Genomic DNA, 22,111 nt, shown 5'->3' with positions numbered 1-22,111 from the left:
GTATTTGATAAATGTGTATTCTCTTTTATAAACTTTGAGGGTTATGCTGTTGCACGTTTTTAAATGCGTTATTCAACTACCCTGTCTCATAAGTGATCAAGGAATCTATTTTTTTGAACTGGTACTGATTGGGTGATTGTTTGGTACTGTTCACCAACATCTAGTTCCAGTGGTGGCCTCTCCATTTCTGGACATGTTTATTCCCATATGCTGCTGAGATGTTTATTTCAGGGAACATAGGGCTGTGTTTTGTGACCTGGGCAATTTGGAGGCTCTTACCTTTAGCACAGTGTCTCTCCTGCCCTTTTCAGTGGTGAGGTCTTAGATAGTTCACTGTGTTGAAATCTAAAATTTCTAATATGGTAGCCTTAAATAGTCTTGAATTTCAACTCAGTTCTATCATGGACCTTATTAGTAATAATGTCTGTTATGGAAGGATTAACATTTCTACGTTTAAATCTTGCTTTTCAGTTGCGTTACAATCTTACAGTTCCTTATATAGCTAGGGATTATCCAGTAAATACTTTTTCTGGCGTTTTGAATTATCCACAAAAGGTTACAGCATTCTCCATATGCTATATTATTCTTTAACTATTTTCTTTTTTGATGTGTGCCATGCTGCACAATATAGGATGCATGAAGCAACCTCTGCAGAAACTAAACGCTCAAAGAGAAAACGCTGTGAAGTCTGGGGAGAAAACCCCAATCCCAATGACTGGAGGAGAGTTGATGGTTGGCCAGTTGGGCTGAAAAATGTTGGCAATACGTGTTGGTTTAGTGCTGTTATTCAGGTATGATATTTTTAAGAGATAACTGTGTCTTTTGGAGGTAACTTTGTAATTTATTAAACTGAAATGTAGAAACATAGCTTTCAAAAAATTGAAACAGATATTTAAAACTGGGGAGTTTTTCTGGTATTATTGTGTTTGGATTTAGATGCCTTGATGTCTAAGTTGGGCAGTACTAAAAAGAAATCTGCTGTGGTTGTAAATATATTGAATAGGTGTTTTGGATAAGCATTTAGTGAATACTATATTATAGCAGTGAGAGTGAATAAGGAGGAATCAGTTGTTGAAGGCTATCATAGCTGTCCAGGTAGGCCACAGTGGTGGCCTGGAGTAGAGAAGTGGCAGAAATCATGGAAGGAGAGAAGTGAATGCATTCTTGAGGCGCCGAGGAGATCAAATCTTCAGGATTGCTGGGCAGTTGGATACAGGATATGCCTGCAGTAGTTGAGTAAGACTATGAGGTTTCTAGTTCCAGTAGCCAGGTGGATTATAGTACCATTTGACCTTGGAAGAGGAATAATTTGGGTGTGTATTAAAAGTGGATTTCAGTTCAGGTTTTTTTGTTTGTTTGTTTTGTTTTTCTCTGACACGCGTCTTGTTCTGTTGCCCAGGCTGGAGTGCAGTGGTGTGATCTCAGCTCACTGCAACCTCCGCCTCCCAGGTTTAAGCAGTTCTCCTGCCTCAGCCTCCTGAGTAGCTGGGACTACAGGCACGCACCACCAGGCCTGGCTAATTTTTGTATTTTTAGTAGAGACGGGGTTTCACCATGTTGGTCAGGCTGATTTCCAACTCCTGACCCCATGATCTGTCTGCCTTGGCCTCCCAAAGTGCTGGGATTAGAGGTATGAGTCACCGCGCCCTGCGATCAGCTCAGTTTTAGATATGCTGAGTCTGAGGTGCCTGTGCCTGTGTATGCTGTGGTCTTAACTACCCTTCATTAAATTCACAGAGTGCCCTTTTGTCCTTTGATCACATACCCAGCAAATCCTCCAATTTAAATGAGTTGAGTTTAAGGAGATACCATGTAGGCATACAATTATATGAATTTGTACTTCAGAAAAAGTAGTGGGCTCCAGATATAGTTTTGGAAATCAGCACCATACAGATAGCAATAAAACCAAGGGAGTGAATAAATAAAACCAAGGGAGTGAATGAATTCACTAGAGGGTAGTTAGAAGTATCAGGCATCTTAAACTTACATAGCCCCAAGGCAACCCTTGGCACTCACCCCCACAGTCTTCTCCATCATGGTACTACCCAGCTGCTGAAACTAAAAAATGGAATTCTCCCTTCCTGCACATCCACTACATCCAGCTTCTATGTACTGTCTTAGGCTCTGGGGAAACAGCAGGGACTAAAACAAAACCTGTACTCTCATGGTTTACTTTGGAAAGAGTGGCACAGACAGTAAACAAAACATCAGGAGGTGACAAGTGTAAAGATGAATGAGTGAGTCTGGGGGATTTGACAGGGTTCAGCTGGAGAGGGCAGAGGGTCAGGGATGGCTTTTCTGATGAGGTGGGCATTTGAGCTGAGGTCTGAAGGTGGCCAGGGAATGAGCTATATAATTACATAGGGAACATTTCAGACAATGAACAGCAAATAAGCAGACTGAGGTTCAGGAGCTTGCTTCATGTGTCTGAGAAATAGCAAATAGCCAAGATGGAGTGATCCAGAACTGAGAGCAGTGGGATAGGAAAGGTGGTGGAGCTGGAGTGGGAGAGCTTGTGGTCACGATGAGAATTTGGGAATTCTAGATGAAATAGGAATGTACTGGAAGGTTTGGAGCAGAGAAGTGATATGATCATACTTCCAGTTTAAAAGGATCACTGGCATCTGTGTTGAGAATAGAATGTAGGAAGATAATGTGGAACATGTCAGTTCTTTCTTGTCTGAAAAGAGAGAGAGAGAGAGAAAGAGAACACTCCCTGGATTCACCCCCTTCCTCAGCCTTCACTCCTGTGGAGGGTGGACAAGAGCCAGCAGAGGCAGAGGATACCTGAGTAAGGCTTCTGGGACAGCGTGAGCAGACAGTGTAGAAAGTATATCTCAGGGGTTGGCCTTAACAAGGAAAAGGGCAGGAGAGTAATGGGAAGGGAGGAGGAAGAAATGATAACTGCAAATTAGAGTTGAAGTAGTGTCTAGTCTTTTTTTTTCTGTGTGAAATAAGCAGCTATTTTTTGAGACAGTGGAGAAGTGACAGAGTCAGATTTTGAAATAGTTGTTGGAGATGGTGGGAGAACCGATTGGCACCAGAGTACCGTTGTAGGATTTCCAAAAATTTGAAGATCTGCTTGAAATTGTTGACTTTAAATGTATTGTGATACCAAAATGCTCAGTATCTATCAGGACTTCCTCTTGGCAGCACTCTGAACCTCTTACATGGAAAACTCAACTCATTTAAGTTGGAACATTTGTTGGGTATGTGATCAAAGGACAAAAGGGCACTCTGTGAATTTAATGAAGGGTAGTTAAGACCATAGCATCAATGCTAGATGGAGAAAGAAATGAAGATTGGAAGGAACTGATTATTAGGGAGCCAGGAAAGAGATAAATTTGCTTGGGCCCCTGCTGAAGTCAAAGATCAGGTATCTATCCTGCAGGTAATCGGACACAAAGAAGACATGTAATGGTCGCAGAGTGAGCTTTTCTGAACGTGTAATCTGTGAACTGACACCTTTCATTTGTTTGGCGTAGTTTGGGTGCAGACTGGGATGTGGGTGTTGATAGAGATGGAGCGGAGGAATGTGTCACTAGAGATGGGATGCCCAAGAAGCTGAGAGATCTCCAGGCTGGATGCATGCGAGTTCCCTCAGCAAACGATTGAACACCTGTTCTACGTTTAGCAGTGTTCTAGGCCCTTGATGTAGGAGTGAACAAAACAAAAACAGCTGTGCCCACGTGGAATGTAAATTCTCATGAGGTGAGATAGAAAATGAACAGTAAACTAAAAACTGACAGAATGATGAACTAGCTAAATAAAATGTGTATAATAATACATTAGACTGTGATTGGTCCAGTGGAAAAAAGAGCAAGGTTACAGAGATTGGAACTGCAGGAGAGGTGGGAACAGGTTGCAGTATTGACTGTGGTGTTGGATGAGCCTCACTGAAGTGGGGAAGGGGGTGAGACTAGTAAGGGAGTGAACCAGGCATCTATTGGGATAAAAAAAACATTACAGGTAGAGGAACACATAGACCGATGGCTTCATGGTGGGAATGGGCTTGATGTGTTCAGGGAACATGCTGGAGTCCAAGTGGCTGGATGCTAAGAGCAAAGGGAGGGTCACTGGAGAGGAGGTTCTGAGTGGACAGGGAGTCACTGAAGGTCCCCAGTGGCAGACTGATCAACTCTGACTCAAGTATTAAGAGGCTCCCTCTGGCTCCTGTGGCGAGATAAGGATGGAGGGGCAAGGATGCACGGGGAGAGACCCATGGCCGTCATCCATGGAGAGTGATGGTGACTCGGACTGGACTGGTAGCCCTGGAAATAGAAAAGAGTTGGGGTTCTTGATATATTTTCAAGGCAGCACGTCCTCAGGGATTGACTAAAGTTACCTAGGAGGATGTCAGGACTTGGGAGAGTGAGGAAAGCTGTTGCTAGATGACAGTGTTGAGTGAATCGGGAGCTTTATTTTTGCCATATTAGCGAGGTAGTTACAAGGAGCTGCGTGGCAGTTGTGAGCAAGTGTGAGTTGGTGAAGGGAAGTTCTGGAAGCAGAGAGACCATGTGCCATGGTGCAAGTGAGCGGCGATGGGAGTTGGATTAGAGCAGTTGATGGGGCGCTGATAGGGAGAAAGCAGTTAGGTTATAAAGAGCACCCAGAGGCAGAAGCCAAGGGACTTGTTACTTATTAGATGTGAATGGCTAGGAGAAAGATTCAAGGATTCTTCTGCAGTTCTAAACTTTGGTGACTAGGGGAGGAGGATGTAATGAAGTGATGCAGAAAACACAGAAACAGCAGCAGTTGGATAGGGAATAAATTGGGAGATGTGCCTAGTATTAGCGCACACTTAATGTGATTTTTTTTTTTTTTTTTTTTGATCTTTGTGTGTGTGTGTGTGTGTGAGACAGAGTTTCACTCTTGTTGCCCTGGCTGGAGTGCAATGGCACAATCTCAGCTCACCGCAACCTCTGCCTCCCGGGTTCAAGCGATTCTCCTGCCTCAGCCTCCTGAGTAGCTGGGACTACAGGCATGCCACGCATACCTGGCTAATTTTGTATTTTTAGTAGAGATGGGGTTTCTCTGTGTTGGTCGGGCTGGTCTCGAACCTGACCTCAGGTGATCCGCCAGCCTCAGCCTTCCAAAGTGCTGGAATTACAGGCATAAGCCACCACTTCCAGCCTAATGTGGTTTTTAAGAATAATGGCAAAGCCTGATTTTCGTGATGGTGAAGAGGTGGAGTTAAGTGGCTGAGAATGTAAAGCCATTTTTCTCACAGCAGAATAGAAACTCAAGAATGTCACAGGGTAGCCAGCAGAGTAGGAGTGCAGGTGTGTTAGGTAGACAGATGAGGTGGAAGAGAAGAGAGTGACTGAGGATAGAGCTCACCAGCCAAGCCCTGGTTCCGGAGAGAACTTTGGCGCAGCATGACCCGGGTTTACACTCCAGTCCGGGTGAACACTCACCCTGTTGGCTGAATCCCGCCACAGCTTGTGTTAGAGTGAGGGAAGCCAGAGAGGTGCACATGGGCTCTAGTCAAGTACCGACACTTGGATTTTTTGGTTGACATTAGGAAATATACCTGGGGCTTTTAGAATACCAAGAAGGTGTTTTATTTAGTTCTAATTCCAAAGTTTTGCCTATTATTTACCTAGGATGCTTCTTCAAGAGTTCCACCGTGCAGGCCTGAGAGGGTTTTCATTTGAGGAGCGTGTTGGGATGAGGAGTTATATATTCATACAGGAGATATTTTTAAAGAAAATTTACTTATGAAAGGTATTCATAGTAGAAAAATGTGATTTGCAAATAATAAAAAGGATCCCTCTCTGCAGTTCTACCATCTGCTGTTAAACTTTAAAAAAAATGCAATATTATGACAAGGAGTGGATAATAGTAAACACTGCTATACTAACCACCTGGCTTAAAAAGTTAATGTTACAAATTTCTGTTCTATTGAGTTCCTGTTGTGACATCCTCCCTTTCCCACAGACATAACCACACTTGGATGTATCCCTGAACAATATGTAGTCTTGTTTTACGTGTTGTTAAACTTAATATAAGCAGTATAATACTTTTTTTTCTGTAACTTTTTATCACTCAAAATGTAGTTTTGAGGTTTACCCCTGTTGATACACATAGCTCTTGTTTTTTTCATTTTCACTTTATATAGTAGGTCATTTTATAAACACTTTTTACAATATTTCAATGACTGCTTAATAGTCTATTGTGTAAACACAGTATAGTGTATTTAAACTGCTTCTTTTGGCTGGGCTTGGTGGCTTGTGCCTGTAATCCCAACACTTTGGGAGGCCGAAGGAGCGATCTCTTGAGCTCAGGAGTTTGAGACCAGCCTGGGCAACATAGGGAGACCTGGTCTCTACAAAAACAAAACAAAAAACAAAAACTGCTCCTTTTGTTAGACATTAGGTTGTTTCAGTTTTTTCCTAAAAGTATTAATATTCTTTGAGCTAATTTTTTGTGCGCAACCATTATTTCTTTAGAAATAACATAAGTGGAATTGCCAGGTTGATAGTTTTACAAACTTTTAAATATGAAATAAAATATTTAAAGTGAAAAATATATATGTTGCTGCCGTTATTTTCAGGAAAGGCTGTGAATCCTTTTCTTTCTTTATTTCAGTCTCTCTTTCAATTGCCTGAATTTCGAAGACTCGTTCTCAGTTATTATCTGCCACAAAATGTACTTGAAAATTGTCGAAGTCACACAGTAAGTTGGTGTCAACAAATTTCTTCACTGTTGTTTAGTCCTTTTCATCCCTAAGGCTTCCAGATTTTTGCCTAAAGCTGATATCCGTGATACTCTGTGGCCTGTGCTAATACTTGTTTTCATTTCTAAATGGCTCATTTTCCTTTTTTGGGATAACATATAAGGGTATGCAAAAATGTAAAATTAAGTAGGAATAAAATGAGAAAAACAGCTCCAAGAATATGTGGGTGGGGAGACCCCAAATACTGTTATGCTTGTTGTATCCTTTCTCTTCCTGAGCTGCTCAGGTGATGTAATGCTGGAGAGATGCCCTGATGCCAGAGACCTGAGCCTTCTTTGTCTATTTTATTCTGTTTTTGCCAAAGGTTGTAGCCTCCTGCCGGCAATTTAACCCTTCCCAGGATTTCACCTTAGCATAATGCGTTTTCTCCATGAGAGGGAGGGCAGCAGCTTCAGAAAGTGGACATTTCTGTTTTTCCAACGGTGCTGTCTCTCTGGCTTCTACATAGTTACTCTTCAGTTTAGAGTACAGTCCTTCCCAGAGTCCCTGTAACATATATAGCCCTGTGGCTTTGACCTAGATCTAGGTAAATATAAATGAGGGCATGATTATTGAAAACTTTTTTTTCTTAAATGACCACATTTCCCCTTTCTTTTTTTTCTTTTTTTCTTTTTTTTTTCAAGATGGAGTCTCACTCTGTTGCCCAGGCTGGAGTACCGTGGCCCAATCTGGCTCACTGCAAGCTCCGCCTGCTGGGTTCACGCCATTCTGCTGCCTCAGCCTCCCGAGTAGCTGGGACTACAGGCATCCGCCACCACGCCCGGCTAATTTTTTTTTGTATTTTTAGTAGAGACGGGGTTTCACTGTGTTAGCCAGGATGGTCTCAATCTCCTGACCTCGTGATCCACCTGCCTCGGCCTCCCAAAGTGCTGGGATTACAGGTGTAGCCACTGCGCCCGGCTCACGAAAACTTTTTTTTTCTTTACACATTCTGATTTTCTAAATGAGATGTTGTAAGAGTACATGTGCTTTGTTTTCTACAGGAAAAGAGAAATATCATGTTTATGCAAGAGCTTCAGTATTTGTTTGCTCTAATGATGGGATCAAATAGAAAATTTGTAGACCCGTCTGCAGCCCTGGATCTATTAAAGGGAGCATTCCGGTCATCTGAGGAACAGCAGGTACAAAAGAAGCCTTATTCTTGAGTTTGAAGTCACGCCTTGTCAATATTAATGTGGTACTGCTTTATTTCAGCTGCATAACAAGCTGTGAACATGACTAAGCAGGACTATGGGCGCTCGTTTCTGACTTTTATTTTGCCTACAGAACAGGTGGTGAGAGAGATAGCATGTGTGTGTGTGTGAGAGAGTGTGCGTGTGTTGCACCGGGTCTGGCAGTTCTAAAGAGAAGAAGAAATAGTAGAAAGAATGTAGAATTATACAGGGGCTATTGACGTGCAAAGGAGGAGATTGGAAAATAACTCAATGAACTGTAACAAAAGGGATACCAAGAAAAGTAGTCCTTTGTCTGCACCTTTGTCTTGGAATGGTACAGATGGAAATTGTAGCTTTAAAATATCTAAATCTGAGTTCAGGAAGGAGCTTTTCTCAGCAACTTTTCTCTTCTAGACTTTGCTTTCCCTACCTCCTATTAAAAAATAGCCGGGCATGGTGGTACGCGCCTATAGTCCCAGCTACTCGGGAGGCTGAGGCAGGAAGATCCCTGAACCCAGGAGTTTGACGCTGCAATAAGCTGTGATTGTGCTACTGTACTCCAGCCTGGGTGACAGAGTGAGACCCCGTCTCTGAAAAAATAATTAAAAAACAAAAACAAAGCTGTCACTAATTAGATCAGCTTCTTCCTCATACGATTTTTTTTCATTCTCTATTTGAAGGTCCTACAGTTCTACAAAATTCTCAAAACATTAAAGTTTTCTTTCTTTATTCAGATCTCTGTATTGTTCTAGAGTTCCTTGGGCCTTTTTCTTAAGAAGTCCTACTTGGAAGATTTTGTTTATTTTTCTTTCTTTGTCATAAGTAGATGTGGCTGGAAGTAGTTGAGTTCCAGCTTCCTTCTAGCTACAACTTACAGGTTGCTTAATGCACCTTCTTTTTTATGTATAGTAGCTGAGTTTCAGTGTTCCTATGTTTTCATGATATTCAGCCCCCAAAAATAAATGCTTTCAGGCTGGGCGCAATAGCTGATGCCTGTAATCCCAGCACTTGTGACGCCGAGGCAGGTGGATCATTTGAGGTCAGGAGTTCAAGACCAGCTTGGCCAACATGGTGAAACCCCGTCTCTACTAAAAATACAAAAATTAGCCGGGCGTGGTGGTGTGTGCCTGTAATCCCAGCTACTTGGGAGGCTGAGGCAGGAGAATTGCTTGAACCTGGGAGGCAGAGGCTGCAGTGAGCTGAGATCGTGCCACTGCACTCCAGTCTGGGCAACAGAGAGAGACCCTGTCTCAAAACAAAAAACAAAAAGAAAAAAAGAAATGCTTTTATGGTAGTATAATCTTAAATCATTGGTGGGATAAGGATAAATTTTAATTTCTCTTAGTATTACATCTAACTTTTATGCAATTTGTGCCTCTCTTATAGCAAGATGTGAGTGAATTCACACACAAGCTCCTGGATTGGCTAGAGGACGCATTCCAGCTAGCTGTTAATGTTAAGTGAGTGTTGAGGGTTTGTTTGTACATCCTTCCAACTCACAGTGGGGCAGTGAGAATTATATGCTGGAAAGTTACTCTCCTTAAGTAGAAATTGCTGGTTTTTAACCATACCTCCTGGGATAATCACTGAGGTAGTCCTCATCGTGTATCCCCGTCACCTTCAGCTTTCCCCTCTGAGGATATAGCAGTCATCTAATCCTGCAGCTTTCCCCCTCCCCCAACTAAAGGACTATAAGTGTTAACTTTGTTAAACTCAGCATGTACTATAAAATGTATTTGTAAAAAGGTCAAATCAACCTCTGTTGCAAACATGATGGTATAATACGGATACTTAAATTTAAGATCCCTTTTGAGGTCTACTTAGAATATGTCGAGTATAGGCTATAGTCATTTCAGTCACTCAGAGAAGTGAAATTTAGGGCACAATATGGATATCCCTCTGAGAAATCTGTGTTTTAAATGGTTTCAATTCTAGGTAGAAGAATTGTAACTATAAAATGGTTTTGGAAACAGCAACTTAACATAGTTAGCAATTTGAGATGGACTTGTAAGAAGAAACTTTTTATTTCTATTGTATCAGGGAGAAAAATGTTTTGTATTTGTAAATCTGTGCAACAGAGTTCATTCTTACGTTTATACTACTTCTATACCTTACATAGATCTATCATTGGATATAGATGTATATATTGAAAGCATACAGATACCTGTGTTTGTCTGCATTTGTGACTCTGCTATTAGGTTTTAAGCTCCTTAAGTCCAGGGATTGGACCTTCTTGTCTTTGTGTCTTCAGAGTTTAGCACAATGCTTGAAAGAAGGTGTTCAAGAAGTATTTGAACTGAACTAATTGTTACTTATTTAGATCATACCTGGCTCTTTGGGGGTTGATGAAAATGCACTATTTTTGCTTTTGAATGATGCTTGGATTTTATGTAGCACATATCTTAATCCAAACAATCCAGAATTGTCTCCTTTTCCTAAAAGCAGCAGTCCCAGGAACAAATCTGAAAATCCAATGGTGCAGCTGTTCTATGGTACTTTCCTGACTGAAGGGGTTCGTGAAGGTAAATTCTCTGCTCTGAATTTTAATTCTAGACCTGTGATCATATCTTTATTACTGTGTCCCTTTGAGGAGGCAGTACAGTGAAAAAGCTTGAGAGTCAGCAGTACCCAGGTCTGAATATTGGTTCTGCCTCTGTTTAACTGTGGATAATCTATGGAAGCTTCTGGATCCTCAGTCTCTTCATCTATAAAATGTGCACAATCTTTATCTCAGATTTATCATATTAATACTTGCACAGCCCAAATCTGACATTAATGTCAGGTAGTAATTTTACTCAGTTTTCTCTGTGTTGCTTATTCTAATAAAACACCGAATCTCAAAAGGTTTTATTGAGTGAGACTGCACAAAATGTTTTTCTAGACTAGAGACTTTTCACTCTGGAGGCTTATCTGTCTAAGCTGCATGCTAGACACATAATTTATTTTTAATTATGGAGAATTTAGAATACATTCAAATAGAGCAATTTTAAAACCTCCATGAATACAGCCTTAGCCCACAGCCAGTCATTCCCCATCCCACCCCACTCTTACCAATCTGATACTTTTTAAAACAACCCAGTACCAATATGACTCTGAAAAATAGCATTTTAAACTATCAAATATTTAGTCAGTGTTCAGATTTCTAATTTGTTTTCATAATTTAAAAAAAATAGAAAAATTTATTTTTAGAGTTTGTTTTAATCAGGACCCCAGTGTGTGATTCATTTATGACTGAATATTTGTAGGCTCCCCCTCCATCGTTTTTTCCTTGAAATGTATTTTTTGGAGAGACTGGGTTGTTTGTTCTGTAGCATTTCCACAATCGGAAATTTTGCTGTTTGCATGTCCTCTGATACATATTTAACATATTTTAACATATCCCCATGTTCCTCTCTACTCCTCCTCTTATAAATTGGCAGTTGGATTTAGAGATTTGACTAGAGTTAGGTAAGGCTTTTTTTGGCAAGACTATTCACAGGTGGTGAGAAAACCCTTGATTAGGAAGCACATAATGTCTGGTTGTCTTTCTTTTTGCAGTTTTTTTGTTTTTTTTTTTTTTTTAAGACAAGTTCTTGCTCTATTGCCCAGGTTGTAGCACAGTGGCATCATCATAGCTTACTGTAACCTGAGACTTCTGGGCTCAAGAAATCCTCCTACCTTATCCTTCTGAGTAGCCAGGACTTCAGGCGTGTGCTACTGCACCTGGATAATTTTTATTTTTTGTAGAGACAGGGGTGTCACTGTGTTTTCCAGGCTGGTCTTAAACTCCTGGCCTCAAGTGATCCTCCCACCTTGGCCTCCCAAAGCGGTGGGATTACAGGCATAAGCCACCACGCCCCTGGCCTTTTCCCAATGTTACTGGTTGTCAGTGTTCAGTGTCTGGATTGACTGGCTCATTAGAGGTTGCTATAAAGGCTTAAGTGCATTTCTAACAAGCTGTCAGAAAGTTGCTGAATTTAAAATGTTGTCTCTGTGGAGCCAGAAGATAGGCTTTAGATAGTCATAATGATGTCTTGTTTAAAAAGTCTCTCTCTTTGCCTAGGAAAACCCTTTTGTAACAATGAGACCTTTGGCCAGTATCCTCTTCAGGTAAACGGTTATCGCAACTTAGACGAGTGTTTGGAAGGGGCCATGGTGGAGGGTGATGTTGAGCTTCTTCCCTCTGATCACTCAGTGAAGTATGGACAAGAGGTACGTTGGAGATCTTTATTTGCTATGCCAGTGACAAAGCCAGTTAAGTAGGAGTGAGCTTTTGGGCAGACTAGTTTCCCATCACATATTAAGTAACTTTACACTTAGCAGAACTTGAATTTGTCTTAAGTCTCTCATCAGTTGATGTGAGTCAGTGAGTATCAGTACTTTGATAAGTAAAATTTTTACTAAAACTATGAATTTGAGTTACTCGTGTAAAGGTTGAATGCTGCTTCTGATGTTTTAAGTATGATCAAGTTTCTCTCTTTCTGTTGAAGCCTACCTGTACCTGAGTAGGGAGAGCCCACTGCCTCCATATTTTCGGAGGGTAAAAGTACAGTGATTAACTCCTATGGTATGCCATTTAGACTATTTTCCCTGTTATAGTATTTACTGTTCTCAATTGTAAATTCTGCCTTTGCTTTTAACATTTTTAAAATTTAATTTTCATTTGTTTGTTTATTTATCTTTTTTTTTTTTCTGGGTTGGAAAGAAAGGGGGGAAGTTAAAGGGAGAGCATGGGTAGTTAACATCTCAGTATTCCAGTTGGGTTAAGAATTAGTGAATAGCATTTGCAACATAATTCTTAACACTATACAGTTGGGATTGTTCTCCATTGAGCATACGTTTTGAGACAAAACTGTGGCTTATATATGAGTCCAACTCAGTAATTACTATAGGAGAAAGCGGAGCTTTCCTGAATTAAAATAGGGAGCCTAACATGAGCCATATGAAAATACATTCACTGTAGAGCAGTGTTGGAACTCAGAGAGCTGCTGCCTCCCTGGCTTTTCAAGGAAATCACTGATTCCTAATGGAGGAATTATGTCATCTGTACCATCTGTGCAAACCTGGTGCATCCTCTTAAAAAAGAGGAAATGTTCACCAGCTATACTTAGGCCTGTGAAGACCTGTATTCCAGGATGGGAATTCTATAAAAATTAAACAAACAAAAAAAAATCATCATGCTCATTTAGATTTCACCCTGAGGTAGTCTCACAGGCTGTCTGAATTCACCTCATTATGCTGACAGGGTCTCTGAAGGGAATGCTGCTTGCACTTGTGGTAAAGGAAACATTTTAAAGCTGTTGACAGGAACCTCAGACATACAGGTGAATTGAATAGAAAAGCCAAATCTGATTTAGCTTTTCCTCACCTGTGATCCCTGACTGTTAAGTCTTTTTTATGTCAGTGCCTTCCTTCCTTGAAACTCAAGTAACATCGTAGGTTGATTTGACTGGCTTCTTTATGAGACCTCTGTAAATTTTTGAAATTCAGAGATTTTTCTTAGAAATTGAGAAATTGTAAAACCATGAGGCTATTTCAAATTTTGTACACATCAAGGAGATTCAAATTATGGTTAATAGACTAAAACAGCATGTAATACATGTACACATATGAGTCTTTTTAGCTGGCCCATGGAGTTGTCTCTTTAGCTACATGCTGCTTCGATCATAATTTCATATTCTTTAGTTAGGCTAGCTGTTTTCTTAAGTTTTTAAACCTCTTTTGAAACTGATGATGTAATGAATGAGTTGTGTAGATGCTTAGTGCAGTCCACATATCCAAGGGTGGTTTATTCTGAGGATGATGGTTGAGTAAAATTCTGTTGACTGGCTAGTAAATTTGGAGTCTTGAGAAATGTTGAGCCATATTCTGTAAGAGAATGAGATTCTAAGTGTTCATTTCCTTTAGTGTTTGGAATAAAAAAAAAAGTTCTAGTATGAGTTTGCCTTGAGTATAAGTTCTATACCAAAGGAAGAAAGTTGATGAGGGATATTTTAAATCTGGCTATTGTTATTTACTAAAATTAATTTTTCTTTCTCTCACATTTCTACTCTTGACACTAGCGTTGGTTTACAAAGCTACCTCCAGTGTTGACCTTTGAACTCTCAAGATTTGAGTTTAATCAGTCCCTTGGGCAGCCAGAGAAAATTCACAATAAGCTGGAATTTCCTCAGATTATTTATATGGACAGGTGAGTTCTTGGCTGATTTTTTTTTTTTCCTGATGTATTGCAGCAGTAGAGATGAGCATGTACTAAGTATAGTATGCATAGGAATCACCTGGGAGTCATGATATGCAAATTTGGATTCTGTGAGTCTAGGTTGAGGGTCTTTGCCTTTTTCTAAGACCTCCCAGGGTTGTGCTCATGTTGCTTCTGATCTCCAGACCATGATTTGAGTAGCAAGACTTTAGGTGAAAGCCCTCCTCTTTTTGGGGGTAGGAACTACCTGAACTCCAGGGGTTGGGGGGCTCCTAGCAGACTTACATTATAGAATGTTAATTTTTTTTTTTTTTGGAGAGAGTTTTGCTCTTGTTGCCCAGGCTGGAGTGCAATGGTGTGATCTTGGCTCACCATAACCTCCGCCTCCCAGGTTCAAGTGATTCTCTTGCCTCAGCCTCCCGAGTAGCTGGGATTACAGGCATGTGCCACCACGCCCAGCTAATTTTGTATTTTTAGTAGAGACAGGGTTTCTCCATATTGGTCAGACTGGTTGCGAACTCCTGACCTCAGGTGATCCGCCCACTTCAGCCCCGCAAAGTGCTGGTATTACAGGTGTGAGCCACCGTGCCCAGCCTAGAATTTTAATTTTATAAAAGTCTGGTTGAGACCAGGCATGGTGGCTCACATCTGTAATCCTAGCACTTTGGGGAGGACAAGGTAAGCAGATAACTTGAGCTCAGGAGTTTTAAGACTAGCCTGGGCAACAAGATAAAACCCTGTCTCTTAAAAATAAAATAAAATTAACTGGGTGTACTGGTGTGCACCTGTAGTCCCAGGTACTTGGTGGGACTAAGGCAGGAGAGTTGCTTGAACCTAAGCCTGGGAAGTAGAGGCTGCAGTGAGCCCTGTTTGTGTCACTGCACTCCAGCCTGGGTGACAGAGTGAGACCCTGCCTCAAAAAAAAAAAAAAAAAAAAAAAAAAAGATGTAGTGGCTTGAGTTTCTTTTTTCTTTTCTTTTCTTTTCTCTTCTTTTCTTTCTTTTTTTGAGACAGAGTCTTGCTGTGTCACCAGGCTGGAGTGCAGTGGCAACATCTCGGCTCACTGCAACCTCTGCCTCCTGGGTTCAAGCGATTCTCCTGCCTCAGCTTCCCAAATAGCTGGGATTACAGGCACGCACCACCACACCTGGCTAATTTTTGTATTTTTAGTAGAGACGGAGTTTCACCATGTTGGCCAGGATGGTCTGGATCTGCTCACCTCGTGATCCTCCTACCTCCGCCTCCCAAAGTGCTGGGGTTATAGGCATGAGCCACCGTGCCTGGCCTCTTTTGCTTATTTTTTATGTAGTCATTCTTATCCCATGGTTTATTTTTAAGCATATAACCAGTGAGTTCTAACAAATATACAGTCAAATAACCACCGTCACAGTCAATATGTAGGACATTTCCAGCACCCAAAAGGTTTTCCTTGCCCCATTGTGATCAGTGCCCTTCTCTCCATCCCCAGGTCCTGGCAACCACTTAATGTTTTTGGACCCTATAATGTTACCATTTCTAGAATGTGGCATTAGTAACATTAATATTTAGTAGGTACTCTGTTCTGGTTGTGTCCTTTCTCTAGGATAATGTTTTTGCGATCATCCATGTTGTTTATATATAAGTAATTTACCCCTTTTTATTGCTGAGTATTAGTCTGTTGTAATATGTACTGCCATGCTGTTTTTTTTTCATTCACCATTTGGTGATGTATCTAGTTTTAGGCTATTATGAATGAAGCTGCCATGTATAATCCTTGGCATAGATTTTAGTTCTCTTGGGTAAAATATGTACGAGTAGGATTGCTTGGTTCTATGAAAAGTGTATATTTAACATTATAAGAAATTTCCAAACTATTTTCTAAAGTGACTATGCAGTTTTTCATTCCCTCTAGCAATGTGTGAGGGCTCCATTTGCTCTACATCCTTGCCAGTGCTTGGAATTATAAGTGTTTCTAATTTTAGCCATCTAGTGGGTGTGTAGGAATATCTTAATTTTTCCTTTGATTTATATTTCCTTTTCCCCCATTGAATTATCTTGGCACTTTGTCAAAAATTAATTGAACATATATGTGGGGTTCTGTATCTGGAGTCTGTTCTGTCTAATGCCAGTGCCATATTGTTTTGATTACTATGACTTTATTGTAAATCTTGACATTAGATAGTGTGAATCCTCCAGCTTTGTTCTTCTTTTTCAAAATTGTTTTAGGTATTCTGGTCCTTTGCATTTCTATGTAAATGTTTATCAGCTTGTCAATTTTTACCCAGTAGCTATTGGGATTTTGCTTGGTGATGTTTTGAACTTATGGATCAGTTTGGGGAGAATTGACATTTTTTTTTTTTTTTTTTTTTTTGGAGACAGTTTCACTCTTGCTGCCCAGGCCTGGAGTGCAGTGGTGTGTTATTGGCTCACTGCAACCTCTGCCTCCCAGGTTCAAGTGATTCTCCTGCCTCAGCCTCCCAAGTAGCTGGGATTACAGGCATGGTACCACCACGCCCAGCTAATTTTGTATTTTTAGTAGGGATGATGTTTCTCCCACATTGGTCAGGCTGGTCTCGAACTCCCGACTTCAGGTGATCCGCCCGCCTCAGCCTCCCAAAGTGCTGGGATTACAGGTGTAAGCCACTGCACCTGGTCCGACATCTTAATAATAATATCGAGTCCTTCAGCCGGACATGGTGGCTCACACCTGTAATCCCAGCACTTTGGGAGGCTGAGGTGGGTAGATCACCTGAGGTAGGGAGTTCGAGACCAGCCTGACCAGCATGGTGAAACCCCCATCTCTACTAAAAAAAAATACAAAAATTAGCCAGGCGTGGTGGTGGGCACCTGTTAATTCCAGCTACTTGGGAAGCTGAGGCAGGAGGATTGCTTGAACCCAGGAGGCGGAGGTTACAGTGAGCCAAGATCACGCCATTGCACTCCAGCCTGGGCGACAAGAGTGAGACTCCATCTCAAAGATAATAATAATATTGAGTCCTTCAATCCATGAACAGTGTTTAGCTCCATTTATTAAATAGAGATTTATTTAAGTCCTTATTAATACCTCTCAACAATGTTTTGTAATTTTTAGTGTACAGGTCTTGCACATGTTTGATTAAATTTATCTCTAATTCCTGCTTTTAATTTAATTTTTCATTTGTTCTTTACAAGTGTATAGAATAGCAGATGATTTTTTTTTCTTTTTTTTAAATTGACTTTGTGTCCTTTGACTTTACTAACCTCACTTACTAGTTCTGATGTATTTTTTTAGGTTCCTTAAGATTTTCTGCATAGATACTTACATCATGTGGAACTAAAGGCAGCTTTACTTCATTCTTTACTATCTGCATGCCTTTCGTTTGTTTTTCTTACTTTATTGCATTGGTTATATCTTCAGTAGAATATGTAACAGAAGTAGCAAGAGTGGGTATCCTTGTTCCTGATCTTAGGGGGAATGTATCAGTCTTACCCTTGGGTATAATGTCAGCCATATGTTTTTCATAGGTGCCCTATATCTGATTGAAGAAGTTTCCTTGAATCTTTAGTTTATTGAGACTTTATGTCATTAATGTTTTAAAATATAAATTGTGTTTGTGGGATTATTTACTTAGGTACATGTACAGGAGCAAGGAGCTTATTCGAAATAAGAGAGAGTGTATTCGAAAGCTGAAGGAGGAAATAAAAATTCTGCAGCAAAAATTGGAAAGGTGAGTTTTGGACACCTTCATGCTTAGAAATGTAAAAGACAGTAGAATATTAAAAACATATACTTTGTTTTTCTTTAAAAATTAACTCAACATTTAAATATTAACTAGAGTATTTTATAAAATAGCTAAGAAAATTTTGTGTCTAAGTGTAAAGCAGTCTTCAAGATCAGCTAGTATTATTCATAGGGGTAAATAGCAGTCCCAGAGTACTTAAGTGACCCAGAGCCACACAGTTACTGCAGTGTACTGAGGAGAACCTGAGTTCTGATTTTATAGCCTTTTTTCCTACTCCCCTTGCCATCTTCTTCACAAACATGAGAGAGGCAAGTGTCACAATGGTCCCGTCCACTTTTGGAAAAGCAGTTTCTGAAGTGTCTAAGAAAGATAAAAAACAGTGCTTTTCTACCTAGAGCAGTGCTGATTAAAAGGGCTAATATTTCTGATGCATACAGAGTTCTTTCTCTTTCTGAGAAATTTTCACTTTTTTGATTGTTGGTTTTACACTATTTCTGTGGAATGATTTTCTGTGATTTCCTTAGGAGTCAATTTAATTTCTTTCTAGTCTAGATAGATCCCATTGATTTTGCACTTAAGAGATCACATACACAGTCAATAGCTTCTCCTCCCTTTATCCACTTAACAGTTTTCTTTCTACGACCACCCCACCTCCACCTACTCTCTTATTAGGCCATTAATTTCCCTGAAGGGCAACACTTTCCATACCAGGCCTAAGATGGACCCTGCACTGTACCCGCACCGCTACCACTGCAGCTTCTGCTCTTAACTCCAGAAGAGCTTATACAAGATATATTGTGACTAGTCATTTGTCTTAATAGAGACTTAAGCTAAAAACCGGTTCCTCAAATACTGTACTGGAAGTGATTTTCAGGACTCTTAAGTCTGGCAGTATTTTACTAATCCTTTAAGTTTTAGTGATACTTTGTAAGGCTGGACATTTTAAATTATTTTTATAGAATCAACCATATCAACTGGATGTGGTATCATGTGCCTATAATCCCAGCTATATGGGATACTGAGGCAAGAGGATTGCCTGTGCTCAGGAGTTTGAGACCAGCCTGTGCAACTTAGCGAGACTCCATCTCTCTCTCTCTCTCCCTCTCTTTTTTTCTTTTTTTGAGATGGAATCTTGATTTGTCTCCAAGGTTGGAGTGCAGTGGCACGATCTCAGCTCGCTGCAGCCTCCGCCTCCTGGGTTCAAGTGATTCTCCTGCCTCAGCCTCCTGAGTAGCTGGGATTATAGGCATGTGCCACCATGCCTAGCTAATTTTGTATTTTTAGTAGAGACAAGGTTTCACCATGTTGGCCAGGCTGGTCTTGAACTCCTGACCTCGTGATCCATCTGCCTCGGCCTCCCAAAGTGCTGGGATTACAGGTGTGAGCCACCGCGCCTGGCCCCCATCTCTTCACAACAACATAAGAGACCCCATCTCTTCACAACAACATAAAAAGAAACAATGTTTTATAGTTCAAAAGTACCAATTTACCAGGAAACAACAGGGTATTCTGGATTTCAAAATAGAATATAGGAGCATTTTCCTTAGCATGATAATACTTTTGTTTTAAAATAAAATGAGACTTTCGAGTTGTACCTTCATGAGGCCAGAGGGGCCAGGGAACATATTCCCCCACTCCCCCACCCCGCCCTCACACCCTTCACCACCCACCGTCCCCATGTCTACCTGACTCCTCAGTCTGGATTTGGCGGAACCTGCTCCCAAAAAGGCATTAGAAGGAACTGCCAAGCACCAGATTTTGTTAAGAAGTTGCAACTTTTGGAACAGAGAGGCTTTCTGAATAAAAAGAACCAGCCCGCTAGCAAGGCGCCCAAGTTAAACTCAGAACCTCCAAAGAAAGAGGAAACTCCTAGGGTGGATGGCGCTTGGAAGACCCCTCCATTCCCAGAAAATAAGGCAGCTGCCTCCAGCAGTGGGTCAGAAGAGTCCCTGGACAGGAAAGCTGCAGTGTCTTGGCTGTCCCCTGCCCCTTCAAAGAATGCTGATTCTGTTGCAGCTAAGTAGATTTGCTGGAGATGCCCTTCTAAACATTAATGGCCACCCAACCCACTCCCAGAAGAAAGGCCCACAGAACAAATCCTCTCAGGTCAGCGCCCCACAGAACTCTACCCGCGCTCACTCAAAATAAATGCTTTGGAGCATCCTAGAAGTTGCCAAGGAACAATAGTGGCAGATGGCTGTGAGGTGCTGGACACAGGACCCAAGGGGCATGTTACTTTCTTGGTTCCATGTAGCACTGTCAGCTACAGTAGAGATGTACTTCATGATGAGTACATCCTCCCCGGCCACACTGTGAACTGCCAGACCAGGTGGAGTGGTGTCCAGAAGCAGCACATAGTGAATGCCATGCTCTTTCAAGATTGCTCGTGGCATATCTTGAAGATACAGGGAAGATGGTGGTGGACATGCCATCCATGATGACTTCAAAGTCCTTCAGTACTTTCATCCGAAGTCCCTCACCAGTGACAACTCCCATATTCCCCTTCTCCTCCCCAACTAGAAGGGTGATTGCACGGTGAACGTCACCATGTCTTTGAAGCGTCTCATCAAGAATCTGCTGAATTGGGACATCTGGGTTGGGAAAATAGGCATTTCTCTGTGGAAGACACCCAGGCCACCATGGATCTATACAAATTGGTTGAACTCAAGTGGGAAGAACAACTTGCCCAGAATTCCCCGAAAGACTGGTGGCAGCGGGGATGTTGGTGACATGGGGAGTCAGAAGCAGTACCAGGAGAAACAGGGAAGTAGACCAATGGACGTCTCAACTAGCTCCACATCTTTGGAAGCTAAAAATGTTGGCAAGAGAGAAGTTCTACTCTAGATTTAATATCCATTGAAATTCCATCTCTGGTGTTGTGTCCTGTGTCTGGCTAAGTGTCCCATGGAAGGAGGAAACATCCATATCAGAAGCAGCCCTGTGTCTTTTACCTCTTACATGGTGCTGTCCCCAGGTCCTAGGGTGCTCTGTGCCAGTGAAGCATTTTGACTTTCAAGGGACAGGGCATACTGGGAAATGTAATTTCCCAAAGTACCTGATCACTAGAGTGGCTGTATGGCTCATTTTGTGCTGCTGCTTCTTGAATAATTAACAGCACCTTCTTTCACTCTCAGAAGTATGCTGGTTTGATAATAAATTATGTGGTCCCATTCCTAACACAGCCTCTGCTTTTGGATCACAGTCTGCATCTAGCCTGTTTCAGGACATTGCTCGTTCTTCCTACTTGACTGCCAGAGGTGCCATCGCAGGTGAGGTTTAGTTCTCCTTAGGGTTCTAAGGCAGTGGAGGTAAGACAGTAGCTTGGAAATCAGCTTTTCTGATTTAGGAAAGCAGTCTCTTTCCTAAGGTAATAGAGGATTTATTTCATGTAGGTTCCAGTGGTAGGTTAAAAAGGAATTTGTAAGGCCCGGTGTGGTGGCTCACACCTGTGATCCCAGCACTTTGGTAGGCCGAGGTGGGCGGATCATGAGGGCAGGAGATCGAGACCATCCTGGCTAACACGGTGAAACCCCATCTCTACTAAAAATACAAAAAATTAGCCGGGCGTGGTGGTGGGCGCCTGTAGTCCCAGCTACACAGGAGGCTGAGGCAGGAGAATGGCGTTAACCCGGGAGGCGGAGCTTGCAGTGAGCCGAGATCGTGCCACTGCACTCCAGCCTGGGCGACAAAGCGAGACTCTGTCTCAAAAAATAAAATTAAAAAAAAAAATAGAATTTGTAAAGTGTTTCTAACTCATTTAGGCTGGAGGCTGCAAATTTTTTTTGTGAAAAATAAGACCTTGGTGATGACCTTGAGCCGTAGGATATAAATAACTCCCACAAGCTTAGCATTCCAGTAATGGAACACTAGCCATAAATGGGTTAATGGTTTTTAGTCTGGCCAAGCACGGTGGATCACTTGAGATCAGGAGTTCCATACCGGCCTGACCAACATGGTGAAACCCCGTCTCTACTAAAAATACAAAATTAGCCAAGCGTGGTGGCACATGCCTGTAATCTTAGCTACTCGGGAGGCGGAGGCAGGAGAATCACTTGAACCCAGGAGGCGGAGGTTGCAGTGAGCCAAGATCATGCCATTGCACCTCAGCCTGGGCAACAAGAGTGAAACTCTGTCTCCAAAAAAAAAAAAAAAAAAAAAAGTTTTTAGTCTTTATCTTGGTAAACCAAGCCCCTAAAAACTCTAATTATTCCCTTGATACATTTTTATAATGGAAAAAATAAAATGATTGTAAATTTCAGATTTTTTTTTTTTTTAAGGTTACACATATCTGCTTGTATATGTGTGACACAGTCCTGGGAAAATATAAAAGAAACTGTTA

General features: G+C 41.4%; 1 protein-coding gene across 21 annotated transcripts in view; it reads left to right on the top strand.

Moving 5' to 3' along the window:
* The window catches only part of LOC105493578 (ubiquitin specific peptidase 28), a 79,775-nt gene that overhangs the window by 35,239 nt on the left and 22,425 nt on the right, over window positions 1-22,111 (top strand). For 8 of the 21 annotated variants that reach the window (XM_011761319.3, XM_071075604.1, XM_024796508.2 and 5 more), the window contains 8 exons: window positions 632-791; window positions 6,592-6,678; window positions 7,723-7,860; window positions 9,280-9,353; window positions 10,336-10,415; window positions 11,936-12,084; window positions 13,935-14,062; window positions 17,662-17,757. In XM_011761319.3, the coding sequence (XP_011759621.2) occupies window positions 632-791; window positions 6,592-6,678; window positions 7,723-7,860; window positions 9,280-9,353; window positions 10,336-10,415; window positions 11,936-12,084; window positions 13,935-14,062; window positions 17,662-17,757 (912 nt within the window). Of the gene's footprint in view, window positions 1-631; window positions 792-6,591; window positions 6,679-7,722; window positions 7,861-9,279; window positions 9,354-10,335; window positions 10,416-11,935; window positions 12,085-12,362; window positions 12,440-13,934; window positions 14,063-17,661; window positions 17,758-22,111 lie in introns of those variants that run through there. The other 13 variants (XM_071075605.1, XM_011761329.2, XM_024796509.2 and 10 more) reach the window with 3 other exon arrangements.

Source organism: Macaca nemestrina, chromosome 12 (genome assembly GCF_043159975.1).
Source record: "Macaca nemestrina isolate mMacNem1 chromosome 12, mMacNem.hap1, whole genome shotgun sequence".
In the NCBI taxonomy this organism is placed as follows: domain Eukaryota; kingdom Metazoa; phylum Chordata; class Mammalia; order Primates; family Cercopithecidae; genus Macaca; species Macaca nemestrina.
Note: the sequence above shows the minus strand (reverse complement) of the source record. Positions and strands in the feature narration are given on the sequence as shown.